At 39.2% G+C, this 14842-nt stretch overlaps 1 protein-coding gene across 1 annotated transcript in view; it reads left to right on the forward strand.

The window, feature by feature from the left end:
• The window catches only part of BRIP1 (BRCA1 interacting DNA helicase 1), a 421240-nt gene that overhangs the window by 159126 nt on the left and 247272 nt on the right, over positions 1 to 14842 (forward strand). Inside the window, exons 8-10 of the mRNA XM_088446318.1 lie at positions 10820 to 11041; positions 12723 to 12922; positions 14067 to 14199. Of these exons, the coding sequence (XP_088302444.1) occupies positions 10820 to 11041; positions 12723 to 12922; positions 14067 to 14199 (555 nt within the window). The remainder of the gene's footprint in view (positions 1 to 10819; positions 11042 to 12722; positions 12923 to 14066; positions 14200 to 14842) is intronic.

Below are 14842 nucleotides of genomic sequence, written 5' to 3' on the forward strand. Positions count from 1 at the left end.
GACACAGCCCCTATGGAGAACTGACTGCACAACACAGTCCAGCCAGCCCCTATGGACTTTGAAGTAGTGGACACAGCCCCTATTAACAACAGCAGCACAGCACAACACAGCCAGCCCCTATGGACTTTGAAGTAGTGGACAACAGCAGCACTACACTACACTACACTACACTACACAGCCCTAACTCCCACCCTCCCTCTTCACTGTCCACAGCCGAGTGAGAAAATGGCGCCGACGTGGGTACCTTATATAGGATCCAAAACCCGCGAGACTCGGAAGGCGGGATGATGACGTTTTGCCTCGATTTCAGATCCGAGTCAGGCGGGAAAAGTCGAGCCTGACTCGGATCGGACTCGGATCGGGGGGGCTCGGGGGGGTTCGGATTTCAGAAATCCGAACCCGCTCACCCCTAATATATATATATATATATAATATATAATTTTTTTGCTTTTTTTATGTATGGTTTATAATGGTTATTTATTATTTCAATACAACTAAAAATGTCCAACTACTTTGTGTGTCTTTTATATTTACCTTACTTCAAAAATGGTCTCACAGGTGTCCCCAAAGGCCTGTGATGATATTACAGTGCTGTACCGCAGATCAGCCAGTGACCTCCCTGTAGCAGGATAGCGCAGTGTAGCCACAAATCTCTGCTCCGAAGAAATGGCCCTCCTCATATAGGTGTCCTCCCTTTCTATTTATGAATAGCAGTGTATTTTCCCCGAATTGTTTTTCCATGAAGTATAAATAATAATCACTGGAGACAGGGGCTGCAACATTGTATACATGACTAGATGTGTAATTTATTTATTATTGTCTATTATTTGTTTCTAATACATGATACTCAATTGCTGGCATTTATGGTTTAGAGAAAGACAGACTATCTCTCATATAACAAAAGTACATCGAGAATATATCTGTCCTGAATGTATATACGTACTATGGGCCTGATTCAGACCCACTCGCGAGCGGCTGTCCGCTCGCAAGTGGGTCGATGTTATGCACTGAGCATGCGCACGACGGAGGGAGCTCCGTCGTGCGCATGCGCCAGACGCGACGAGCGAAGGAAAGTCCTTCGCTCGTTGTGTCCGATCAAAGGGGGCGTGCTGTCAATGTTGATTGACAGCACGCCCCCTTTGGTGGGCGTGCCGGGGGCGTGCCTCCCTGACGGGGGCGTTCCCACGGGAACGCCTCCCGTCAGAAGCCGGCCCATTGACATCACTAGTGATGTCAGTGGGAGTGATTTTGGCTCTGATAGAGCCAAAATCACTCCGGAGCTTGCGGTTGAAAACCTCAACCGCAGGCTCCGGCTCGCAATTTCGATGGTCGCGATGGTCTCGACCATCACGGCCATCACAAAGCACGCTCGTATAGCCTGTGGGTGGTGACCCACAGCTATACGAGCGTCCAGGAGGACGCTCCATGAAAATGGAGCCCGGCCCTCATTCAGAGCGTACGGCTCTGAATGAGGGCCTATATCTGCAACATTTTTCAAAAAATTTTTTAGAAACATTATAGTGTTTAAATTCTAATGTATGTGTATGTTGGTTGCATATAGTGCTACTACATTAATTAATTAATGAAGATAGGGAGTGAATGTACTAACTGCTAAACTTGCCTATTTTACCCATTAGGGGATACTTTGTTAATGATTAAATATGATCACCACAAGGTAATTATTTCATACACAATTACAGAATGTCTAATATGCTATTTATGTGTGCTTATTGATATTCTATTTATGTGTGCTTATTGATGGATATGCTATTTATGTGTGCTTATTGATATTCTATTTATGTGTGCTTATTGATGGATATGATATCTATGTGTGCTTATTGATGGGTGACTCTATCATATATTCATAATCAGAGTCATAATAATTCACAATTTCTTTTAAAGAATGATCCGATTAAAAGTTATGTTATAATTATGTTCATTCTCTGAAATCAATTATATCAATTGTATGGTATTTATGGGTGTTTATTGAAGGGTGACTGTCATATTTTCACACTCAGTCAAAATAATCCCCAATCTCTTTAAAGAGGGAACCTATAAATGTTATATTTTAATTATGTATATTTCCTGATATCAATTATATCAATTAATGTATTATAAAAGAGTGCCCCAGAATCACTTGCTGCACATTGGCCAAGGCCAATGGAAGTTTTTTTTCTGAGTCCATGATCTCCCCAAAGGCCTGTGATGATATTGCAGTGCTGTACCGCAGATGAGCCAGTGATCTTCCTGTGAGCAAGATAGCGCAGTGTAGCCACTAATCTCTGCTCCGGAGAAATGTCCCTCATATAGGTGTCCTCCCTCTCTATGAGCGGGGTTACCAGCCGGAAAAGCTCCTGGAAGGATGCATCATCCATACGTAAGAAATTCCTGAAGTCATTAGGGTTGTTCTCGCGTATCTCATGAATCAGGGCTTGTGTCTCGCCCTATGCAGCCAATCCCAGGACATCAACTCTGATTTCGGCTCCTCTTTCTCCTCCTGATGGCTTGAATTGTTGTTGCCATAGCAGCAAGAATACAAGCTTGAGACTTCCTTTTTCTGAAAATCAAACTCATGCTGTAGAATGACAAAAACAAAGAATGTTCTATACTCAAACTAGATAGTTCAGAAACAAACGAACATAATGGCTAATAAAATTTTCACGTAGGCTTGTTTTGGTCTCGTAATTACACCTTCTCCCTGCCCATTATGATAATTTTAGGTACACCCACAGTGAGTGCAGCCTGAAATCGGGAAAGTACGCTAGTACAATCATTTCCTTGCGATAATTCGGCAGCGCAGGAACGAAGGTCGCACATAGAATTGTATATGTGTGTACGCGCGTGTCGGCACCGTGACTATCCATGTCCTATTTTGACTATTTTGAACACCTTTTATAAGAAGTAGTATACTGTTAGATATAGAAATTGCCTTTCAAGAAAAGTAAACAGAAAAAGGAAACACAGGACTCTGACAGTAATATAACATTTTTATTATTTCAGAAAGGGAGACCAACTGGAGTTTTGTATTTAACAAAAATATTTATAAATAAAACTTGCAACTATAGAACAAAGTGAAATGTAAAAACATAGGAAGTATTAACATTTAAAGATGGGTAAATTGATTAAAAAAAAATTACTTGTTCAAAGAGGGGGCTATTTATGAAAGCTTGGAGAAAATTATAATAAAAAAGTACTAACCAGTCAGCTCCTAACTGTCACTTTACAGGCTGTGTTTGTAAAAAATGACAGTAATACTGGGTACACACTGGTCGATATATTGGCCGCTCAATTGGTCGGCCAATATATTGTGCCCCCGTTGGCCAGTGTGTATAGATGATATATCTGTGAACAACGTTGTTCACAGACATATCGCATTGGCTGTGCTGCATAGCCAATGAACAGATATGTCTGCAGACATATCTGTCCATCAGCAAGTATGTACGGGCGATCAGCCGATCACCCGTACACAGGGGTGCAGAGAGGGGGGGGAGCCGTGAGTGGGTACTACTTACCCGACTCTGGCACAGCTCCCCATCCACAGCAGCCCAGCACACGCTGCTGTGTGCTGGACTGCACTGGGAGACTGTCTGAGGCTGCTAAAGCAGCAGCCCGAGCAGTCCCCTATATTAAAGTGGGGAGCGATCACACTGATCGTGTCCCCCATTGGCTGTGCGCCGGGCTGAGGGGCACACAATGACTCCCCTCCCCAGCGCCGCAAATGGTTTTCTTTTTTCGAAGGGGGCGTGGCCACGCGTTCCGCGATTAGGCCACGCACCCTACCGGCCGCCGGGACCTGCTGCAGCATGCAGATGATGGTTGTTCAGGGTGTGTGAATGACCGTCATCTGCAAATATATCTGCAGATATATCTGTCAGGTGTGTACCCACCTTTAGAAGCTGATTGGTTGGTGCTTTATCTCTCAGAATTTCATCGCTCTCCAAACTTTCATGCATACCCTCTCCAAGTGCCCCTATGTTTGATAATCATGGAAGTATTCAATCTATTACACATTGGACTAGATTTAAAAAGCAGCAACTAACACTTCTCGGTTTGCATTTCATATTATTGCGGTTTTAAATTTCGGGGTCAAAGCTGCTCAGAATCGGTAGCTTGCAAAGTCTACTGCTTAGTAAATCTAACCCTTTGAATTTATAGATTCAATAAATATTCTATGTCTTAACACATTACAGTTGTGTCTAAGTTCTTATATCTAGCTAACTATGATTAGTTCTACAGTATATTAACATCATGAAGTATAGCTGGTTTCCAGAGAAGAAGCAAACAACTTTTTGTTTTTTACTTCATCGACTATAAATATTCAATAAGTAGCACAACAGGACTCCTAATTCCTACTCAAATAGTACTCCCTGTTTAATGAGATGAATTAAACTTCCATGGCTCAGTAATTAATTTCTTTCATTGCGTGTCCGCATTGGCAGTTTTTCCCCTCATAAGGCCGGTGCACACTAGATGATGTCTACCGACCTCGTTAACGATGGGACACACTTGCCGATGCAGGGAGCGACGGCATCATAGTGGGGGCCATGCTGCATTCGGTGGATCAGAAGACATATTACCAATGCCTAATTTTTTGATTTATGTGGCACCAAGCAGGTTTAACTGTGCTATAGGGCCAGGGCTGCAATTAGGGGGGGGCTAAGGGGACACGTGACCCGGGTGCCAGACTTGAGGGGGTACCGGGGAGAGGCTGCCGGGAGGCTAGGTTGCTGCTCTTGTGGGTTTGGAGCCACATCCCAGCCTTGAGAGGCACAGAGGCACCGTCAGTCTAATGTGGTACCGGTCGCAAGCCAATCAGTGCTCGTGGACCGGCAGCCAATCAGCAGAAGCTGCTGGTCTGTGAGCTCCAATTGGTTTGTGAGCAGCGCCACATTACAATGATGGCAGTACTGACAGTTCACCAGCGTGTGGCAGCCCCGTCCCGCGCCACCCCGAGCTCACCCACCGCACGGCCCTGGCAGGCTAGAGAAGGGAGATGGCTTAATGTAAAAGAGGCCTTACTGTGGCATAATGTGTAAGGAGCCTTACTGTGGCATAATGTGTAAGGGGCCTTACTGTGGCATAATGTATAAGGGGCATAACTGTGGCTTATTGAATAAGGGGCATTACTGTGGCTTATTGAATAAGGGGCATTACTGTGGCTTAATGAATAAGGGGCATTACTGTGGCTTAATGTATAAGGGGCATTACTGTGGCAGAATGTGTTGTAAGGGGCATTACTGTGGCAGAATGTGTTGTAAGGGGCATTACTGTGTTGCATAATGAGTTGTAAGGGGCATTACTGTGTTGCATAATGAGTTGTAAGGGGCATTAGTGTGTTGCATAAAGTGTTGTAAGGGACATTACTGTGGCATAATGTGTTATAATGGTCAATGTGTGGCATAATGTGTTATAAGGGGCATTACTGTGGGACAAAAATCCTAGTTTTGGTTCTGATAAGGCTAGAGATGGCAAAGGATACGCTCTCGGGTTGTAAGGGTACTCTTACACAATGACCAAGCTAGATAATTTCTGTATCTCCTAACTTCTGCTTTCAGATATTGAAGGGAAGGGTTTGAAATTTGAGGCGGCACTAATATGAAGTGCAAAACATGCTGTGCTTTCACATTTATTATAGTGACACTTTCAAATTTGACCTTGCACCCACTGAAAAGCGTTGGCTTGCAAAAAACACCACTTTGTAAGTATACCCACGGTTTCAGATAGAGATCTGTGTATGTGACCAGTTTTCCAATGTCCAGTGTAGCTGAGGTTTCTTTTTTAACATAATAATAGCTGTTTTTCAGGATTTATTTTTAATTTTATTTTCTAAAGTTACAAAGAAAGAGACAAAAGAAGAAAAAGAGAACAAAAAAAGTGGAAAATTCCAAAATCTCATAATATCATATTTAACAATATAGGATATATACATTTATATATAGTTACAGATTTCTTAGTGTTTTCCATTAACTTAATACATTTATACATTGGTAAATACATTAACACAACTCCTCAGGTGATATCCATCTCCCAACATAAAAAACATATATAAAGTATAAAGTTCTTGCGCCGAACTTGTTCCAGAAATAAAAGTTTGTATGTGAAAATCCTTGCAACTAGATGATATTCCACTCCACGTTGCAGGTTATCCTCAATAGGAAGTATGCAAATGGAACAAAACATTATATATATATATATATATATATATATATATAAATAAATCAGTATTAATGTGAATTAACTGGTAGACACCATATGTGATCTAGGGAACCAACAAATCCAAACTCCCAAGATATTTCAGTTGTATGGATACACCGCGCGTGTCCTCCTAGTTAGAACCAAGGAGCCGAGAGTTTGATGTGTAAGAAGCAACTCAGTGACAATCAGTATAGTAACGGGATGCTCACACGAATGCTTACAGTCAGCTTACATGGAATGATCTAATACAGGCATATAAAGGTATCTTTTAATTTCCTGGATAGATTCTGCCCCAATATAATCTCCGGTATATGAAAGAAGAAACTTCTCATACTGTAGTATCTCAAGTAAGTAAAATATTTAATAACATGAATAAAAAATAGATAAAAACAGAGATAACCTCCGTACCAGAATATGGAAATGGATCTGCGTGTACAGGATACGTAGATGGATGGCACCCGGGTGTTTCTTATGCTGTCAATGTTTCTGATCCTACTGGTAACTGGAAATAGAAGGCTTTCCCCCCTATCACTCCTCCGACGTGTTTCGACACGTTGGTGTCTTTTTCAAGGATTGTTTATAAGTATATCTTGCAGCCTTTCTAGTGGTGCCCAGTTACAGTTTCATCTTTGTATGTTCGATATACATCCTCTGTTCTACATAGATCTGCCAATTACGCCATTTCCTTTTGGATACGTTTACATGATCATTACCATTATCCATTGTTTCCATCCAGTAGTTATAGTTTACCATATTTATTATTTATTAAATTGAGGGAGGGCTTTCTTGCTTACAAATGTTGGGCTATTGCTGTTTTAGTAGCCTTAAAATACATGAATTTTTTAAATGTGTATATATATATATATATATATATATATATGTAGAAGAGCCAGCTGAAGAGTTATGTTTACATCTGATTCAAAGACTTGACATATTAACCTCTGTATTTCTAACCATAAAGAACTGATTTTAACACAGTTTCATAGAATTGTACGATATCGGCAGTTTCTATTAGGCATCTCCAACAAACGTCAATCTGAGATGGCCAGATTTTATGTATCCTATCTGGGGTTAAATAGATACGATAAAACACCTTTATATATCTTTCTAAGTGCGATAGACATCTTGACATTTTATGTATTGATTTAAACAGTTGGGACCATTCCATTTCATCTAGTGTTATTTTTAAACCCCTTTCCCTTTTAATTTGGGCCATTGTCTTATCTATTGGTTTAATCTTCAATGATATTGAGCACCAGAACAAAATTCCTCCTTTTCAGATAGGGTAGAAAATTTATTTAGCATATAATCAGGAAGAGAAGTTCCTGTATAAGATGAAAAAGAATGTATCCAGTACCTAATCTGCAGATATTTATAAAATTCAGCCATAGGTATTGCAAACTTTGTTTGTATTTTGATGAACGACATCATTATATTATCAAAATTCATTATAGAAATTCCATTAGATATCCACAAATCTAGATTTATATCTGGCATGTAGTTTGTCAACGTCTGCACTGACAAATAAGCAAAAGGTACTCCAATTTGATCATGATAAGTCATTAGTTTATCCCATGCTCCAAGAATTGCTTTTGTTGCTTTTAATTTGTTGACAATAGTCTATATTTAGGTGGGGTCCAAATGAAGTATTTTATGAAAAACCTACCAATCATCCCATCTTCTATCTCAGCCCAAGGTTTAAGGGTGTCTTTTATACACCAATTGCTTATCTGATTAATTAATGTTGAAATTTGATACAATTCTAAATTAGGGAATTGAAGTCCTCCATGTGATTAAGGTAGGGTCAAATATTTTTTTTCCAGTCTTGATTTTTTATTTCTCCAAATATATATTCAATATAGCATTAAATCTGCATAGCCAATGTTTTGGAAGGAGCCTTGGTATGGACCGGAATAAATATAAGATCTTGGGGAGAAAGAACATTTTGACTGCTTCTATTCTGCCAACCCATGTTACTTCAAAGTTCATCCAATCTTTTATAGATTTATTAAATTGCTTTAATAAAGGCCCATAATTATATTCTAGGATATTCTCTTCTTTTGCTACTAAATAATCACTAGATATTTTAATGCCTGAATTTTCTAATGAAATCCAATTTTCTCTTTAAAGCTTACCAAATCTAGTGGGTCAAAATTTATAGGAAGAGCTTCAGTTTTATTTTCATTCATTTCATAGTAGGAAACGTTTGCATATTGATCTAGGACCTCAAAAGTTGCTGGGAGCTAAACTTTTGGATTAGTAAGAAATAACAAAACATCATTGGCAAATAATAAAATCTTCTGTAGTATGTTATTTATCAGAGGTCATGTTGCAATTTGTAATTGAAGCATACTCTCTGCTAAAGGTTCTATAGATAAAACAAAAATAAGTGGTGATAAAGGACACCCTTGTCTAGTCCCGTTAGTAATTGGGAATTTAGATGAGCTAAAGCCATTACAAAAAACATGTGCTTTAGGTGCTGAATAATAGCTGTTTTTCAAGTGTCAAACTCATCAGATGTTTCAGGAACCATTTTACTGGGTTACAATACGCACACTTGGACATTGGCACCTTAGTGGAAAACACAGAACTTCTGGCAGCTTTTTCGGCATGTTCAGCTATAGCTGTAAAAGAATAGACCTTCTGGTTTTTCCATTATTCTAAGACGCAACAAACCCCAATTGGATTATAAAGTACATTCCTATCATGTTGTTCTTGGAACCAACACGGTCCCCTTGCCTCCATGATGCAGAGCAACATAACAGCCTCTACACTGTGTCTTTTCTTGCAGTTAGTTATCACTTCTTTTACACCTTGCTTCTGTTTATTTTTATTATTTCCATCTATCATTTATGTTTTATACCCATAACTCAACTTAATGTAAACCTTTTGACCCAAACATTTGTGTGATTATCTTTATATGACTGATGAAGTTATCATTAATTTCTCCTATCATTCTCAGCATGGCAAGTCATTACATATGGAATAAGAATGATAATGACAGGAGTACTACATTTATCACACTCCTAATCTAGAAAAATGTTAGTGCATATATTTTATGATAATTTGTATTAAGAAGTGAAATAACTTTTACCTCAGTTGGTCTCTTTACACATGTGAACCAACTATTCAAGGTTTGGTATGCTGTTAGAGCTGTGTTTCACCCTAACAGCAAATAAAATGGGTCGTTCCAAAAATATTATGTTGCCCATCGTTACCATTAATGGCTTCAGAAAATCAAAGATGTTCATACAATGTAATTCCTAATCCTTTAATAATTAATTTTCTGTTTCTTGTGTTCTTTGGTTGGTTAGTCTTAAAGTGGTGTAAGTCATCCCCTTTATAGTTTTGCACACTTGTAAATAGTTAAATATACTACTTGGTTTAAAACAACATATCAAGAGCCACTTTTATTTATTTTTTTATAAGCCATGTAAATGTAGTATATATCTTGTAAGAAAACATGGGTCCAATCCCACTAGACTGCTAAATCATCCTTGCATTTCCTTCACTGGTTTGGGAATCCTAAAATGTTTATAGGAACGTTTTAGAGCCCCCAGGACATTTCAGCACAAAGACGTTTTGGTCTGTAATCGTATTTCTGGCACGGCTTGTGAAAGATTTTTAAACCTTAGCTGAATGTCCTTTGCAAAAGCAGTCACTTGATGGGGCATCTGCTAACAGATTCTCTGTTGTAGAATATAAGCTGCTTATAGCAACCCAGTGCCTTGGAGCCAAAATTAATTGAAAGCTGAATTATTTTATAGGTGGATGATTTAAAGGAACCACTTTCTTTTTCAAGTTATTTGTGATTAATAGTTTTCCTGGTGAAAGAGACAAGATTTCTTTAATCAGGCTCAGGTTAGTCTATTTTGTTTGGTCAGTTTTTATCTCACATGTTTCCACAGAGAGAAATCCTGAAAACATGACCCATTGATGGTACTTGGGGATTGGAGTTGACTGTGCTATAAACCCTGCCAACATGTTGTCTAAAACACTGTAGAGTATCAAGCTTTTTTTTTTTTCTATAAAATTATGTAGAGACTGCAGTTTCTGCATAAGTGTATGTATTGTAGCTATGTTCTAATGGAACAATCCTGGACATTTCACAGAAATCTCCGACAAAGTGCTAAGTAGCGCTGCAGACCGCAGTCCCCATTATTTTCAATGGGGACTACGATCAAACTCCTATGTACCAAACTCCTAAAAACAAAGCTTTTCAAAGTTTGGCCTTGGTAATTTCCACCATAGTCAGATGGTGTAAACTGCTTTAAGCCTATGCGTACGCTCAGTGTCAGGTTCCAAAGGAAAAGTCTCTCACTTCTTGGAAAGACTTCTACATAATGTCAGGGATATAACTGGCAGGCAACCGCTGTCCCTGCAAATTCCCCTTTGTTCATAGCAGTGATATTTTCAAAATTGAAATATCCCTTGCGATACGAATCCTTAATAATCGCTGCCGTGTCGCGATTATTAATACACAGGATCCTTAATCTGGCTCTTACTAGACACCAAAATTATACTACAGTTTTGTGGAGAAATGTATGTTTACTAGTAAGATGTTTTTTGCTTTTTTCTTTGCTTGCTTATTTTTATATTATATATATATATTTTTTTCTTCTAGGGATCCTCTTGTCGTTACTACTATGGTGCTCAGAAAATGAGTGAGCAGAACATATTACAATACAAACTAGGAGTGTATCAGGCATGGGATATTGAAGAGCTGGTAGGCCTTGGCAAAAGACTACGTGCTTGTGCTTACTATGCTGCTCGCGAACTCATGAAGGAAGCTGACATTGTGTTCTGTCCTTACAACTACCTTTTGGACTCCCAAATTAGGGAAAGTGTAAGTACACATTAGTATAATTATACCTTCAGGCAGCCAAATAAGCATACTTTATTATATTTGATTTAACAGGTTTAAAAAAGGAAAAAAAAATCTTTCGATCACACATTTTATTTTCCAAACATTATTTTTACCAGTGTTCTATGAACTACTACTGTCACCATTTGATAATTTCTAGGGTACGGGAAATTTATATTGCCAGATCACAATTATTTAGTTTGTTTATAGGCATATAAAATGTTAATTAAAGCAAAAACATTTGCTGTTTTTTTTATTACTAATTGTTATGCTATTGCATGTGAATTGGTGTAGGAACAGGATAGAATTTTTAGATGCGTCTCCCTTTATATAGGTAGAGCACATTAATTTTATATTTACTGTTTGAACAAACAACTCTCAAGTTGCAATTTCTCATTTGCACAATTTGCCTCTAACCAGAGTGGGCACAGCTAACAATACAAACAATTTTATGGTGCAATTATGTGTACATCCCACTGTTTAAAGTGGACCTGGTCATGACAGATGTTCAATTGAAACATATTTGGTATCCACAATAATTCATATATTTTATTATGATGCCTTACTAGAGATATTATACTAACAATACAGTGTTTTTGTATTCAGCTAGTTAAGGATTCTGGGTTTTTTGTAGCTCTGTTGTGGTTGCTTTTGCCTAGCTCTATTGTGCCATGTGACTGCTCAGAGTGCTAGTCTCCATATTATTATTCTGTGTGTAAGTTTCTGTCAGGTCCTGTCAGAAGCTTACACACATGCTTATCTTTTTTTTCTACATATTACTATTTCTCTTAGTTTCCCATTTGCTAAAGTCCTCTCCTCATACTTGCCTACACTCCTAGGAGTAGCGAGAAGCTCCAGATTTTTGAAGTGTAGGCAGATCTCCCGCAAACCTGCCCACTTCCTAGTGAAGCGGGCAGGATGGGGAGATTTAATGGGGAATTTGCGGGTCCGGAAGAAGGGGGCGGGGCTAAATGGCGCGATGTCGATTAGCCCCGTCCCTCCTTGCGGACCCGCAAGTCGGACTGTTCCATGGCAAGGGGCGGGCCCTAATTATCCACCCCCCTCCGAAAACCAGCCTGCGACAGCATATCTCCCACCTGCTCCCGCAAAGGAATAATAAAAAGTCTGTATGTACTGTATGCCACTCCTCTGCAGAACCTTTTAATTCAATAAGAGTATCTTAATAAAGTGTTGAAAAGTTCTGAAAATCCCTCCCTGTGCTGCAAATAGATACACTAGGTCTAGCTACATCTTAATTGTGTACTTTGGACAAACCATGTTGCAATACTGCCATTAATTTATCCTGTGATATGGTCTTTAAAAAAAAAATTTAAATAATTTTTATCAGTTTATGGTCTGTACTGGTTATTACGTGTTTATATGTTTGTACGTTCATTCATCAATGACAATTTGTATTGAAGTCATTGGACTTGATCCAATTAGTAATGAAGGAGGTGAGTTTTTGTCGTAATGGTCTACAATTCGCCCCCCTCGGTGCCCGATGTTTGGTAATTCATGAAGGCTGTTAATACCGAGTTGAAAACTTCAAATTATAAATACTTGTTCATCATTTGTATTTAAATGTTAGTTACAACTATTTGGATTGCAATATTGCTCTTGTTCTTATTTCTGCTAATTTGTTTCTAATTCTCTATACTTTTAGATGGAAATTTGCTTAAAAGACCAGGTTGTAATCCTAGATGAAGCCCATAACATAGAGGACTGTGCTCGTGAATCAGCTAGTTATAGTGTTACAGATGCCCAACTCATGTTTGCCCGAGATGAGATGGACCATATGGTGAACCACAGGATCAGAGCAAGTGACCATGAACCTTTACGAGGCGTGTGTTATAGTCTGACTAAGTAAGTTTTATTTATTATTTAAATATGTCTTTAGTTAACAATTTAAGTACTCCAATCCTTTCCTTGTATTATGACTAGCCCTACTAGAGTGGTTTAATGAGGTCCCATAAGTTGCAGCCAGCAAAGAGATGAAACCTTCCAACCTTGCTTTTATGGTAAACTTGGTACAGGTGATATTCTGGGGCACAGGAACCAAAAAACCTTAAAAAAAGATATATTTATTTTTGTGCATTATAGTGCTACTGTTTACAACCATAAACACACATTAGTATGCCTTCACCCTGCCACAGAGTGGTACACAGGAAGATATGTAAATTTATATGATACTTTGCTGCATCATATCTCTGTGATTGAGTTCACAATCACATATTTATTTATTTGTACAATGTAATCTTACCTGCAGATAAAAACAAATTGGTCTAGCCCAAGGGTTAATGTGGGCAGGAATGGGGTTGAACTAGTTCCTCCTCCACCGTGTCCCTGTTAAGAAGTCCCACAGACAGAGAGCCACTCTGTATGGACGCGGCCACCTCCTCCTCCATGTTCATCCTCCGCCCGCGGCTGCCTCTCCTCCACGACAGAAAGATAATTAAGAGTTACACTGATGATATAGAACTTTTTTTTCTTTTTTAAGTGACCTAGCATTGTAGACTCATCTAAAATGTATTTCACACTGTCGAAGCCCCCAAAGATTGTAGGGGCATAGGGGGCCCCCGGACATTCACTTTAAAGTTTCCTATACACAACAGTGTGTGTAAAGAATGGTTTTCACAGTTGCCTCCCAAGTAGCTCTGCCTAGCGCCGGGGAAGGGTGGGGGGGGGATAGGCGACTGGGGAGATGAGTTCCACCTCCTCTCCAGGACCACTTTAAGCCCTTATTATATTTGGTGATAATGCATCTTTGTATTGTTAATAGAGCATGTTAATTAATTGTAAACTGTGTGTCCTTTTGTGTGACCCACTAGTCATAGATAAAAACAACCCCCACTCCCAATAAAAAAAAAGTAGTGGAATATTAATAAATACTTGTTGACACTTCAGATTTCGCTGTTAAAACTTGTTTTATCTTTCCAGTTGTGAGTCCAATGTTTTGCACACCCCATGTATGATAAAATAACTTACTGTAGTTTTTTTTATTTGCAAGTTGGATAAAGGAATGTACTGGCCAGTTGGTAGAAAGAGCATATGAATCATCATGCAAAGTATGGAATGGTAAAGAGATTATTTCCATTTTTCATGACATGGGCATAACCAATGCAACCTTCCCTCTTCTTCAGGTAGGTCTATCAGATAATTACTTTGTGAATTTAAAATGATTGTGGCAGTTAGAGAGTCTTATGCTGGTAACTCAAGCTGGCAAGAGGTCTGATGATGGTGAAATCAAGCAGGCCCAACACTGACTTTCGAAAGTGCATTAAACTCTTTATTAAAACAACCGCAGCAAGATTTTAATAAAAAAATAATTTTATATCGCACTAAAGGAGAATTCAATTAACCGTGGTAAGCAGTTTTTTCGTGAAAAACAGCTTATGGTGCCACTAAATACTTAACGCGCGATCCTATTAGCCGCGGTTTTCTCGGGTGCAAATTCTGTGTAGCATTTATGGTGAATAAGTTATCACCAGGTTGGGTATGAGATCCCGGCGGTCGGGATGCTGGCGGTCAGAACACCGATCCACTTAGGTAAGTGCCCTAATGCTAACCCCTAATCCACCTTTCCCAGCAGCTTAACCCTAACCCTCCCCCCCCACAGCCTAACTCTCACCATGTTGCGTCTAACCCTATCCCCTAAACCTATCCCTAATACTCACTGTCAGGATTCTGGTGCCAGTATTCTGAGCACCAGCATCCCGACTGCAGGGATGGTAAATACATCCCTTATCACCACCCCCTGAACAGGTGATATGTTGGGGAAAATCC

This window comes from Taudactylus pleione, unplaced genomic scaffold (genome assembly GCF_031769625.1).
Source record: "Taudactylus pleione unplaced genomic scaffold, aTauple2 ptg000397bl, whole genome shotgun sequence".
Lineage (NCBI taxonomy): Eukaryota > Metazoa > Chordata > Amphibia > Anura > Myobatrachidae > Taudactylus > Taudactylus pleione.